We start from the raw sequence: 13,417 nt of genomic DNA on the forward strand, positions 1-13,417 counted from the left end.
TAAAAGAATGCTAAAAATGTTACCTTGAATGCCTTCTCTCTCACTCTTCATTTTTTTTTAAAATTTAAAATTAACATAGATTAATTTAATTGTCTGTATAGACAGAGACAGAGGCAGAAACAGAGCTATCTCCTGTCCACTGATCATTTTCTAAATGTCTGCAACAGCTGTGGCTGGGCCAGGCCAAAGCTAGAATCTGAGAACTCAAGACAAATCTCTACGTGGCTGGCAGGGACCCAGTACGTGAGCTATCTCCTGTGCATCAGCAAGAAGCTGGAATCAGAAATGGAGCTGGGACTTGACCCAGGGACTCTGATATGGATGCAGTCATGACAAATGGCATCCGCACTGCTGTGCCAAATGCCTGCCCCCTCCTCATTTTCTATTGGTCGCAGACTCCTGGGGAGCTGCTCTTCTTAACGTATTTCATTAGCTCTACTGTTTTATCCATCCCCTCTGTAATCACCCTGAAATGGGAATTTATTTCTTCCTGGAACATTGTACTCATCTCCCAAATATTCTTGCAGTTTCCCAATGTGCCGTCACCCCTTGGCCCTCACCATCAAACCCATTCCTGCATGGCTTGTAGATAAATCATTCTGAAATACAAATCAGATGATTTTAAGCCCCTGTTTCCAGTTTTTCAAGACTTCCCTACTCCTTGATGGGAAATGTCCAGACACAGCTTCATGTCATATGATGACCTGGCTGGCCTTTGTCCACACCTAACCTGGTATTGCTTTCCCCACAAAATCTGGTATTTTCTGCTCCAGTCACTCTGAAGTAGACCTCCCATCCCCTCCCATCCCACTCTATCTTCCCATTCTGCCTAAAGGACGTCTACTTACACTTCAACACTCAAATAGTTCTTTTCTCTCATCAACTGCACCTCTTCCCAACTTTGCCCTCCTAAACAAAACTGGACTTTCCTTCTTCAGTGACACAGTACTCTCAGAATCCACTGCTCTCCTAAAACTTGTCTTCCCTCTGACTTTGAGTAGCGACTAGATCAGTTCTATCTTGCTTTATCCTCTGTCTAGCACTGGCCTTGAATATGGGAGGTGCTTTGTAGATATTGATTGGAAAAAAGGAAATCCAAACTTATTCTTTGTTTAAAAATATAACTTTTATTTCTATAAAGGGAACAAATTTCAAGTATTTCATATGTACAGTTTATGAAATATGATACTTCCCACCTTACCTCTATTTAAAAAATTTTTTTAAATGATACACTTTCAATTTTCTTTATAATCAAAGCTTAACCCTTCACTAAAGAATTAAACAAGTATTACGTAGAAAAATCACTGTTCCTCAAGAGTATAGATAAGAGCTATAAGCAATAATCAAATCTCAAAATGTCAGTTTCATTTATATACTTTTGTACTCTGTATATTGGTTACCACAAATGTTTTATTCTGCCTATAAAAATACATACAAGCATTATCAAAAATTTAGAAAAATTGCAAAGTTATTTAGTTTTTATCAATCTACGACTATACACTGGATATAGATGTTTTGTGTCTTCCTCTTGAAGCCTTGCAAATTCCTTTTCTGCTGTCACTGGGAATTTCCAAAGAGGTCTATCCCACGTTTCAGAAGAGGCCCAACGTTGCTTGTTACCGTGACTCATAGCAACAGTGCTCCAGTCACCAAGCCAGGACTCAGATGTTGTCCTTCAGAGCTTGTTTGAGGTGCACTTGGTTGAACCTCGTTTCCAAGCTCCTTGGTACCAGGAAGGCCAGCACTTGATGTCTCCCGACAGTCCTGAAGGTGCAGGCACTTGACTGCTGCATCTCAGAGGTAGATGAGGATGCTATGTGTGTCCTGCTTAACTCACTGGTCCCATGTTAACTTCTGAATCTGGTTTGCAACTCTAACACCCTGGATTCCTGTTTCTTATGGTGAATCATGTCTCGTCTCCAACTGTGCTCCTCCCAATTCCTTTCTTCACTGTCTGCAAGCATGTCTCTGTTATGTCTGAACTCCAGGAGTGCACAAACTTAGAACTCAGGAGGTTCCTTAGCCCCCATGTAATGATGAATAATTACCCTTGTAATAGAACAAAAAAGTAGAAACAGTCTCCAGTGAATGTATGAATTAGTTTTCCTCATTTTGATCAGCAGCATTGACTCTACTGTCTTTAGTCATAAGTAGCTTCTCTGTATAAAAGATAAGGCTTATGATGATTCTTGCTAATTATGAGAAACCTCTGAATATACAATAGGTTGAGTTACCAAGTCATGGACAGCTGATGTATAGTTTGCCTTTTCAATAACCGGTTCATGGTATGCTTTCACCAATGTACTGAAATAAGTTCAACTATGTTGTACATATTCAAGTGGGAATTATTGAATTTCCTTTTTATCCTGGATAGCTTGTTTTATGTGTGTGTGTGTGTACACACAGGTCTCCCACGCAGGTGACAGGAATCCAGTTACTTGAGCCATTATTACCAGGAAAATGGAGACAGGAGCCAGAGGTGGGTATTGAACTTGGGCACTCATACACGGAACTCAGGCATTGCATCTGGCATCTAAACCACCCATTTCCTGTGTGCTTTTGTGAGATAGGTTTTCCATGAATAAAACTCGGTTGCATGAGAAAGTTCTTAAACAATAACCACAAACACTGGACATACTAGTATCATAGATTCAGATAAACATGGTTCATGATACCTGTGCAATGGGTAGCAAGGACTGGTATAATGTCTTTTATTATTTGTAATGCTTGGCAGTCTGGCAAAGCAGATGTGATTGTTCTGTTGTGTTTAGCTTCATCAAACATAGAGAATATGCTGAAGATTAGTATTTTAAAAGACATTTTTGCTTAGAATCAAATCTGCAAGGAAATATATATCTGTTTCAAACTTACTCTCCCATAAACAGAGATACATTAATATCCTCAAGTGATCATTTTATTAACAAATACAACTTTGAAATGTTTATGATGAAACATACCAATATGGAAAAAAACTGTGTAAATAGTAATTCTACAACTGAGAAGACATCTCAGTTTTGTTAATTTTGGTGACGTCTTCCCAACCGTGTCTGATCTTCAGGATCTTCTTCCTCAAGCATGGCAGAAGCAGTACGGCTTTAGACATCAGGACAACAATGGGAAGGAAAACAGCGAGCATAAATGTTGGGGGTGTGTACCACACAAATTGCTTTATATCTATCCATTTATCCCAGGCAAAAATCAGTGCATGTATTGTGCCCAGTAGAAGAGAAACGATTCCTAGCTTGCTCTGCAAAAGAAAAACAAAAGTATACTGGTGAAAACCGGTTCAATAGGAGTTTATACTATCCTACGTCATCAGAGGCTGCTCTGTTGCTTGGAAATCCTTTCATTCATGTTTGTTTTGCCATTGAGTTTCTCAACAACGCTCAGTCACGTGTTGCCATGCTCCACATTCTCTCCATCACCGCCTTCCTTGGATACTGCTCTTGTCTCCTGGCTATCTGAGTTGAGAAAATTCATTACCATCCTTTTAGTGTCAGGTGACCAACAATTCTGTCTTCTGCTTTCCTAGAACTCTGTCCATTTCTCTAGGACACTTATGGTACTTTGTCTCTTGTGCATTTGCCTTAATTCTATTAGGAGACACTGAGGATCAGGGCCGTGTCTGATCACAGGACCCTTGCAGAATCAACACAGTGATTTGCACTTGTTGGCTGCTCAATGTTTGTGCGTTAATTGAAGATTGCTGCAAAAGTCAACTTGACCTCAGTGATCTTTATTAATTGTGAAGGCAACTAATATAATTCACTCTGTTTTTGGTGAATGAGTATCATAGGGAATTAATTTGGCCTATGATTAAAAAACTCAAACGTTCTGATAAAATGGAAAAATACTGATGATTATTTTAATACTTTAACAGAATAAATATGAAGAAAAATTTCAGCCTGCTTTGGCGCTGAAATTGCTTACAAATAGTGATTCACCTATGTAATCTTATGGCATTCTGCCAACAGCTCCACTAGATGACTTCTGACCTCTACTCACTGTACTGGAAATGATTATTAGCCTGCCAGAATGAATCTAACTCACAATTATTCAGGCGTACTCTCAAGCCTCAATGAATACCATCAAATAGCTCAGTTCATATTTCCGGATAAGCACCTCTAAGGTAAATCATAGCAGAACCAGCTCTTGGATTCTAAAAGTTTCCAGGTTAATAATTGAAAAATACATGTTCCTGGTTGAAAATAAGTTGAATAAATGTGTTCTACATACGTCTCTTGGACAAGGTGTTGCACATTGAGTGAAATGGAATCAGTTGCTATGATGCAGTGGTTGAATTACCAATCGAAGCTGAAGAGTGGTGTTCAGGTATGTGTGATGGGGGAGCAATGTAGGAAGAAAGCTACTTATTGGAGGAACAGAGCACTCCTAGGGCTAGAAGGCTGAACCTGCAAATGAGAAAATACTGCGTTGGAGAATGTGGTACACTATCTGAGCTGCACTGCACCAGTTCCGATGGAGCCACACTTTCCAGCTTAATCAGCTGCCCTTATGTCTGCTGAAGTGAACCTGTGGACATGCAGAAAGAACAGTGAGGGACGTCTGACTTAACGGAAACTTCCAAAGAAGTCCACCTATAAAGGCCAAAATCCTGTAATTGAAAAAAATCTTGGCAGTGCTGATAACGGAATTTAGTCCTCTGAGCCTTGTCAGACATGGGTCTCTTTCTGCATCTTGGCACACTGCTCTGATGAAGTGTAATCTACCACTAAGGGATGCACTTCCGTAAGTCGGTGATAGTTTTTGAATTTCAAGAATATTTAGAAACTCCTGAGGAAGCTACATGAAATTTAACTTGGAAAAGCACCTTCTAAAGTGAAACACCTGAATACCTTAGGTAGATAACACTCTGCATTGCAAGCACAGATTTTAAAGTCAGAAGACAGGTAACATAATATTCTTATCTATGGAGAAATGATAAACCATGGATATTAGATTCCTAAAATATCATATGTGTAGTTATTTGGTTGCCTGCAAGTTTTGTAACAAACTTCAACTATTAGAGTACTTTTCTTTGAGTATTGCCTTTTATTTACGTCTAGAAACACTGTTCCTATTTAGAAATAACAGGGAAAATGATGAGAGAGGATATTATTAATTGGAACAATTGTGGGATCTTTGCTATTGGAAAATCTCTTGTGTTTTGTTGGGTGAGTCAGGGTACTTGATATTATAAGCACAAACAAGATTTATCTCTTGGGGAGAGCAGAGTTATTTTACACATCATTTACCTGAATATAGTGAAATTCTCTCCAGGTCAAAGAGTCACTCACAGACGGAATAGATGTCACTGCTAAAAGAGCCAGGATTGCAAGTCCCACAATTCCCAGAGACACATAAATCTCCATTCTCCAAACATCATGCTCAATCCAGGCATCCTCTTTGTTTTGCTGGACCTATCAGGGAGTAAAAGAGGAAAAATGGAACATAAACAATACTCACTTCCCACATGTGTCTCCTTCTGCACTTCCTGTCTACAAGGGAGGCACTGAAAACAAAGAGGGCTCCACAAATTGATGACTTTTTCTTTTTTTCTGAATCCTTCTAACAGAAGTTTTACACGGCAGCTATTAATTTCTTTTCTGGAATACAACATGTATCTCATCTGTTTCATTACCTTATAATAAAATCATAATATGCATGCACACATGGTAAGTAAGAAGACAAGGACAATTAGCATTAAAAAGTAAGCTTGGAGAGTGGTAGAGGATTAGAGGCATCCCTATCTCTGAACAAATACTTATATTTTTCAATGTTTTTAACATTGTGCTTTATTTTCAGGCTAAAACACATTCTTCAATGTAAAAGTGTCTAGCCAAGACCCAGTGAAGTTATCATGGAACATATATATATTTTTTAATTTTTGACAGGCAGAGTGGACAGTGAGAGAGACAGAGAGAAAGGTCTTCCTTTGCCGTTGGTTCACCCCCCAATGGCCGCCGCGGTTGGCACGCTGCGGCCGGCGCACCGAGCTGGTCCGATGGCAGGAGCCAGGTGCTTATCCTGGTCTCCCATGGGGTGCAAGGCCCAAGCACTTGGGCCATCCTCCTCTGTACTCCCGGGCCACAGCAGAGAGCTGGCCTGGAAGAGGAACAACCGGGACAGAATCCGGTGCCCCGACCAGGACTAGAACCCGGTGTGCCAGTGCCGCAAGGCGGAGGATTAGCCTATTGAGCCATGGCCTGGCATCATGGAAAATATTTTTAAATGCTTAATACTTGCTCAACACATGGTTTCAACAGAGGTTTGGGGCATTGGTATCACAATGAGAAAAGATCAATGTGTTAGACGACCCCGACTTGTTAGTGTGGTAGTACTGTCAACATCGTCATCCTACCTGCTTGTACGCCCAGTTTAGCAGCTTGTATCTGTAGGAGCGTCTCATTGGATAGGATAAACTATAAATCGCATGCAGGACAGCCAAAAAGAAACTGAGGAGCCCAAGCTGTTTTCTTGCTAACATCCACCTATCCAGCCAGGGTGGAAACTTCTTATACTTGGTTCCATTCTGAAGCTGCACCACTGCTGCTATCACACCCGGCAAGTAAACCAGGGCCAGGAGGGTGATGGAAACCACTGGCAGCACTTTGTTGATGACCAGGATTGGAATTTTATAAAAAATATTGCTGGTGGGAAGTGACTAACGGGTGGATGGTTTCCCTCAGAAGCGTGTAAAGAAACGTCAGGGCCGAGGCGACAGCGGCTATTTTAATTGGCAAGCGCCATTTTGGAAAGAGCTCCTGTGTGTGCTGCAGTTCTGGGGGGCAATCGAATTCATCAGCGTGCGCTGTGTGGTGCGTGTGCACAAGCACGGCTGTTTTCAGCATGCTGGTCTCTCCTGTGTCCTTGCTCTACAAAGGAAAGAAAGTGCACATCTTAACACTCAACAAAACAAAGTACTTCTCTTCATTACCTATTGCTCACTCATTGTGTTTGTCAGTGGGGAAGGGCATTCAGAACCCGGCCTGCAGAGCCGGGCTTGCTGGGGACAGTGCAGCCAACGTGGCACTGAGCGAAGGTGCACCTAGGGTCACTGGAGTTCTCCATGAAAAGAAACAAATGCTTCAGACACCTCTGCTAAAGCTTAGACACTTGAAGATATAACTAATGCAGCTGGAAAGCCAAAATTGAAGAAGTTTTTTTTTTCTTCTAAATGTAGTAATAGGGGCTGGTGCTGTGGCATAATGGGTTAAACTGCTCTCAACATCTGCATCCCATATAGGTGTGGGTTCAAGTCTCGGCTGCTCCACTCCCCATCCAGCTCCCTGCTAATGTGCCTGGGAACGCAGTACAAGATGGCCCAAGTACTTGGGCCCCTGCACCCATGTGGGAGACCTGGAAAAAACTCCTGGCTCTTGGCTTTGGCCTGGCCCAGCCCCGGCTGTTGGCATTTGGGGAGTGAACAGTGAATGGAAGATTCTCTATCTCTCTGTAACTCTGTCTTTCAAATAAATAAAATGAAATTTTAAAAAATGTAGTAATCTTTGGTAAAAATAATAAACTTGTAAACTATGAGTTTGTTTTTATTGATTACTGGACAAGTGTCTGCAAAGAAATGAAGAGTAGATTCTTCACTCATACAAAGGATCAGGAATAATGTAATCATTACTATTACATAAACATGTAATTTATCTCACATACTCTTGAAATTTGATTGTTATTTTTAAAATAACATCTGTGTACGTACTGATAGTCATACATATTAGAAGGTTATAAAAAGGCTCTATAAGTAGTTAAATCCCACAGAAATGATTTATTCCTGAGAACGTTACACTTTATCCAGGTGCATTTCTAGACAGTCAACAATCCAAAAGAAGATTGCATTGAATAACGTGTCATTTCCATCACTGACCGAAATACCAAAACACTATGAATGAGTTTACTTCTCATTCAATATGTGGATCTAGAACATTGTAATACCCGAAATCATGTTAATGATTATCTTGTTCATCTAATTTTATGCAGAGTAATTTTAACTCATACAGTTCTCTATAATTTCTAGTGTTAAAAATGACAGCTCTCAGTATTTGACTTTCACTTTGAGTAATAAATCACTGTTATAGCCAATGCTTTTTCCAACTGCTCCATTTAGAGGGAGTTGAGCGTGAAACAGCTTCTGTCAGCTCTAGATGTTAAAACAAAAAGTATCACCAACTGAGATCAACTTTATGGTTAAGAGCAGATTATGAAACAGCAAGTGAGACACTTAAAAAATGAAAATGATTTTATTTTATGCATGCTGTTATTTTTATAGAGCATGTCTTAATAAATTTCTTATTTTTCTTAATAATCAAGAGAAAAATAATTTCTGTTAAAACTGCTGATGAGATAATTTAGAAAGGTAAGAGTTTGAACCAAAAATTTCTGCCACGTTTTCAATGAAGTAATGAGGTAAGAAGCCTTTAATCCTGCGGTTGGCCAAACGCTAGATAAGAGATTCTCCAAGAGTGAATGTATTTGGTTACAGTAATATCTTGGTGTGCTGCCACAGTACCTCTGAGAAAAATGTTTGCTTAAAAATCTGTTATATAGACACTGGTGATTTTTTTTTTTTAACTTAAAACCACAGACGGTTGGAATTAGAAGAACCATGGAGATGGCCCCGTAGAAAGCTTTCACTTTGTAAATAAACCATGAGCCAGGATTTCCAGCGACTTCTTCAGTCAGTTGGCTTAGTTGCTGACAACCAAGGTACTATTCCTCTCACATATACCACACTGTCTTTCATCTCTCACAGTGTTAGTGACAGGAATCCAAATACAGACTTCACCAGTGGAGTAGGGTGAAAAAAAAAAATCGCTATTGCAACACTGGGAGATACAGGATGACATATGAGCTACGTTTATATATTTTAATTATAGTTATTATTTTACCAAATAATCATCTTCTTCTAGATTTCTCCTAGGTTTCATTTTCCAAAGTTCTTCTTGGTTTCTCATATCTTTTCTGCTCTCCATTAATTCTACAAAACAGTATGGCTTAAGCCACCTATAAAAATAAAAATAATAATCTTCAAATTTCTTCTATTGATGTTAATGTTTGATGGGACAATATGAAAATTGTACTCGAAGAACTACAGTAAATAAAGTACAACTAAAACTCAGAGTGACTGAGTGACCCATTCACAATGTGCAAGAGTTTCCTGCCAGTGCCCTCACTTCAACAGTAACCACTCTGCTTTGTCCCATTACCTACACCACGAAAGACCCAGGTGTCTCGGTGAGTGGGATGTCGGTGAACTACCAAGGGTCGGATGTGCCTTTTATTTCAGGAAGGGTTAGCTCTAGGTTCTCACACAGGGGAAAACCAACTCCCTCAAAGGTAAACAGAACTGAGAACACATTTTTTTTTGAGTAACAATGTTATCAATGGAGGCAGCAATAGCAGATTAGGAAGTCAGATGGTTAACAAGCTGTTGACAATGGAATGGGAACTAATAATTACTGGTGGATTTTGTGGGGAATGTGGCCTGGGTTTCAGACAATGAGCAGAACAGATACTGTTAGCAATGAACCCAAGGTGGCATAAAGGTCAGGAAGGTGCTGTCTGCAGAGTGCGGTTTCACCCTTGGTGGGGCACAGCTGGAGTAACCGGCTGGTCCAAGTCTGGTGAGGGTGCGGAGTGTGCTCACTGACAGGCCCGCTCTCTGGGTCAACCTCCTGGGAAATAACTAGAAGCTTTCTGCTGGCTGAAGAGATATTTTCCCTAAGATCTTCACAGATCTTCAGCCAGGCTTGGTGGACCAACTTTTAGGGAAGGGAAACACAGAATGTCGCAGTATTATTTGTTGTTTTATTAATTCTAAAGTGATCTTCACAGGAATACATCTTGAATTTGTACTTTGTGAAATTCTGTGAGAAAGCTGAGACACACCATTTGATGGACAGAAGATATTCAGAGTATTTCTGAATTTCGGATCACCCGTAATACTTCATTAAGAGGAAAGCTGACAGGGACAGTTAAAAATACTGAACAACAAAGCTGGGTGCTGGGAGGCCACCAGCCGTTTCTCTGTGCGGTAACCGTAGAGAAAGACGTCATTATTTGAACAGAAGAAAGTCAACAAACAGAGGCAACAAGAAGACATGGGCAAGGCACAGAGTAGCCCTGTAACTATTTAGAGAGGGGAGGCCAGGCCTGGCTCTCCCAGCCAGAGCCCTCGCCTCCCCCGAGCTGGGGAAGTCAGAGCTGGGTTCTTCATCATGGGCCTTGGAAGAATCCCCAGGAACCAAGTACTGACCAACTCAACGTCTCTTTCTCGGAGACACGTTACTCCACACTGTCCGGTGACTCAACTCCGAGCTGAGCTGGGGCGGTGTGGAGGAACGGGAGTATCACCTCCTGACATCAAGGCGAGTAGTGAGTAGTGTGTTTGGGGGACGTTTCAACCCTAGGAGTGGCAGGCCCGCAAAGACTGTGGACACGGCCCGGTCTGTGCAACACGAGCTCATCAACTCTGGGGACAACCGTGGCAGGCAGGGCGCGCACAAGGCCTGCCGTCCACTGCCCGGACCCTGACGCCCAGGAGAGCAGGCCGGAGGTCTGGCTGTGGCCGGGAGGGACGCAGAGGCCAGGGCGTTGATGAGCCCAGGCGTTGCCAGTCCTGCGTAAAGTCAGCGCGCAAAACCAGGCCGGCCAGAAACCGGGGAGGCAGAGGACACACACGGCACCCGCGGTATCCAGCAGACGTCGGCCACGCACACACGCTCTGCGGCGAGCTCTCCCCACGAGGCCAAGGGCAAAGACGCCAGGACGGGCACGGGCGCGGGGCTCAGGCGCCGGCCACCCCGGCATCCGACCCGGGGTCTCCTAACCTGGCTCCCCGGGGAGAGGCGGCCGCGTCCGTGCACTGCTCCGGGAGGCTGGGCTGGCTTTCCTGCTAACCGTTGCCACGCCTCCGCAGACCCCTGTTCGCGGAAGAACCCCTCCCCGGGCTGGCACGCACCGCGGGCCTGGGGCTCCCAGCGCACACTCGCCGCGTGGTGCCCGTGCGCTCCTACACGCCGCTCCCTCCCCGAGCTCAGCTTCCACGCCACGGAGCGCTCTCTCGCTGCAGGCCGGGAGGCAGAGGGGCTGTTCCGGAGGCACCCGAGCCCCTCCCGGGCCCTGCAAGGGCAGCAGCAATGTCCCGCGTGAAAAACCTCCGATTGGAGACCCCAGACCCAGCCGCACGGCTGCACGCACCAGTCATTCCCCCCGCGCGTGCAAACGCGGGCGCCCTGGCCAGGCTGCAAAACTAGCCCTCGGGACCCGCGCCCGGCCAAACGTCACCAACATCCATCACCGCCCCCAGGCTCTCGCCTCCTGCGCGTGCCCGGCCCCCGGCCCCCAGCCCCGCGCCCGCGCCGCGCCCCGGGGGCCGAGGGAGCCGCCGCCCGCCCGCCCCGCGGCGTCCCCGCGGGGCCCTGGCGACGCACGGAGCGCGCGCCGAGCAGGCGCGGCCCCAGGGACTCACCCGCTCCTCCGTGGGGCTGCACGGTAAGACGCGGCCGCAGCGGCGGTGCCCGGACGCCGGAGTCCCCGGGGCGCGGAGCCCGCTCGCCGGCCGGGCAGACCCCGCCTCCGCCGCCGCCGCCGCCCCGCGCGCCCGGCAACCAGCGCCACTTGCCGGCTGCGCCCGGGCCGCGCTCAGCGCTCAGGACTCGGAGCTCCGCGCTGGGGGCCCCGGGCGGCGACTGCGACCCCACGGCCGCACCTGAGGCCTGGTCCTGCAGCTCTGCAGAACGGACCTGAGTGAGAGAAAGCGAAGGGAAACAAACGGCCAGCCGCGTTCCCGGGCTGTCCGTGACTCATCGCGGACACCGTCCGTGTTTTGTTAGAAACCGCATTTTTTTGGGGTACTCATGGGCTTTCCTTTTGAAGATTAAATGACTGTGGCCCGACACCTTGTGGTGGAAATAGAATCCTACACGTTTTGGTAAATCTAGAAAAAACTAAGTTTTACAGAAAAAACCTGCGTGTGTAGCACAGGCTACAAATAATTAGCACAAATTGTTAAGGGCGCCTAAGCGTTGTTGGGTGTTTTAATTGACGCTGGTTTTAAATGGTTAGACAAAGCCGTGTGCTTTCATTCTGCTAGATTTGGTAGAACAAACGTCATTTTTTCATATGCAGGTCGCAAGGCGATTATTATAGTTATATATAGATAATATTACAAGTTCCTCTTACAGCTGCTTTTCTTCTAATTCAAACTTTTAAAATCAAGTCCCAGATATTTTTGTTTCATGGTTAGACTGCAAGAATTTTTATTTTTGTGTTTCTTTTCTTAAAGACTTATTTGAAAGGCAGAATTATTTTATATATATACATATCGAGAGAGAGATTGATTCTGTCTGCTGGTTCTCTCCCTAAATGGGAGCAATGGAGGGGCCTGGGCCAGGCTGAAGTCAGAAGCCTGGAACTCATCCAGCTCTGTCACCTGGGTGCTAGGGGCCGTCTTCGGCTGCCTTCCCAGGCCCATTAGCATGGAGCCCGATGGGCAGTGGAGCAGCTGGGACTTAAACTGGTGCTTAATTGGCATACCGGCATCACAGGTGGTGGCCTAACCCTCTACACCACAACACCGGCCCCTATTTCTGCATTCCTTATACATGTTTCAATGCTGAATGTTTTAGTTTAGTGAATATCGTATGCTCCAAAGTAAAATGATTGGAAATGTCAGGCAGGTTACTAGTTTGCAGATATTATGAAAGTAACACAGTATTAGATTAAGAAAAACACGCTACTAACGAGTTTCTATTGAGTTGTCAGGAGTTAATATCCTAGCTCAAGTAGCTACATTTTTTTTTTTAGTTTTTTGCATACAAATGTCCTGTGATTTGAGTGTGAAAAGAAGGAAGATACGGTTTTTGAGAAATGTGGTGCCAAAGCGGCTGAGATGCTCGGAGTCAGCCTCCTGAACACTAATATTTCAAAGCCCATATGGCTTGTCGAAAACAGTGTTACGCTCTCGTAAATATTGAAAGGCAGATTGTGCATTTTGGGATGACTCACGAGAACGAGAGGATTTTAAAGTGGGAATTCAACTGTGAGTCGCTAACAAATTTGGATCACTCAGAATATTTTGTCACAAACTTAAACTATAGCAAGACAGCTTATTAGCAAAATCAACCTGCAGTGTTATTTCAGGTCAAATACCAAGCTAGTGACTCACATTAACGTGTCATGGGAGAAAATATAATAAATTAGAATCCATGAGTACTTTAAAGTTTTAAAATCTCATTTATTATTTGAAAGGCACAGTGACAGAGATTGAGAGAGGCAGAGAGAGGAGAAATATTCTATCCACTGCTTCACTCCCCAAATGGCTGCAATGGCCAGGGTTGGGCCAGGCTGGAACCAGGAGCCAGGAACTCCATCTGGGTCTCCCACATGGATGGCAGGGGCCCAAAGT

At 44.2% G+C, this 13,417-nt stretch overlaps 1 protein-coding gene across 1 annotated transcript; it reads right to left on the reverse strand.

The window, feature by feature from the left end:
- Nucleotides 1-1,180: 1,180 nt before the first annotated feature.
- Nucleotides 1,181-11,584, reverse strand: STEAP1 (STEAP family member 1). The gene is given in 6 exon segments (XM_062178202.1): nt 1,181-3,247; nt 5,256-5,420; nt 6,362-6,643; nt 6,645-6,875; nt 8,898-9,012; nt 11,480-11,584. Coding segments are annotated over 5 exon segments (1,020 nt in total). The 5' UTR covers nt 8,982-9,012; nt 11,480-11,584; the 3' UTR covers nt 1,181-2,989.
- Nucleotides 11,585-13,417: the final 1,833 nt, after the last annotated feature.

Source organism: Lepus europaeus, chromosome 20 (assembly GCF_033115175.1).
Source record: "Lepus europaeus isolate LE1 chromosome 20, mLepTim1.pri, whole genome shotgun sequence".
NCBI lineage: Eukaryota > Metazoa > Chordata > Mammalia > Lagomorpha > Leporidae > Lepus > Lepus europaeus.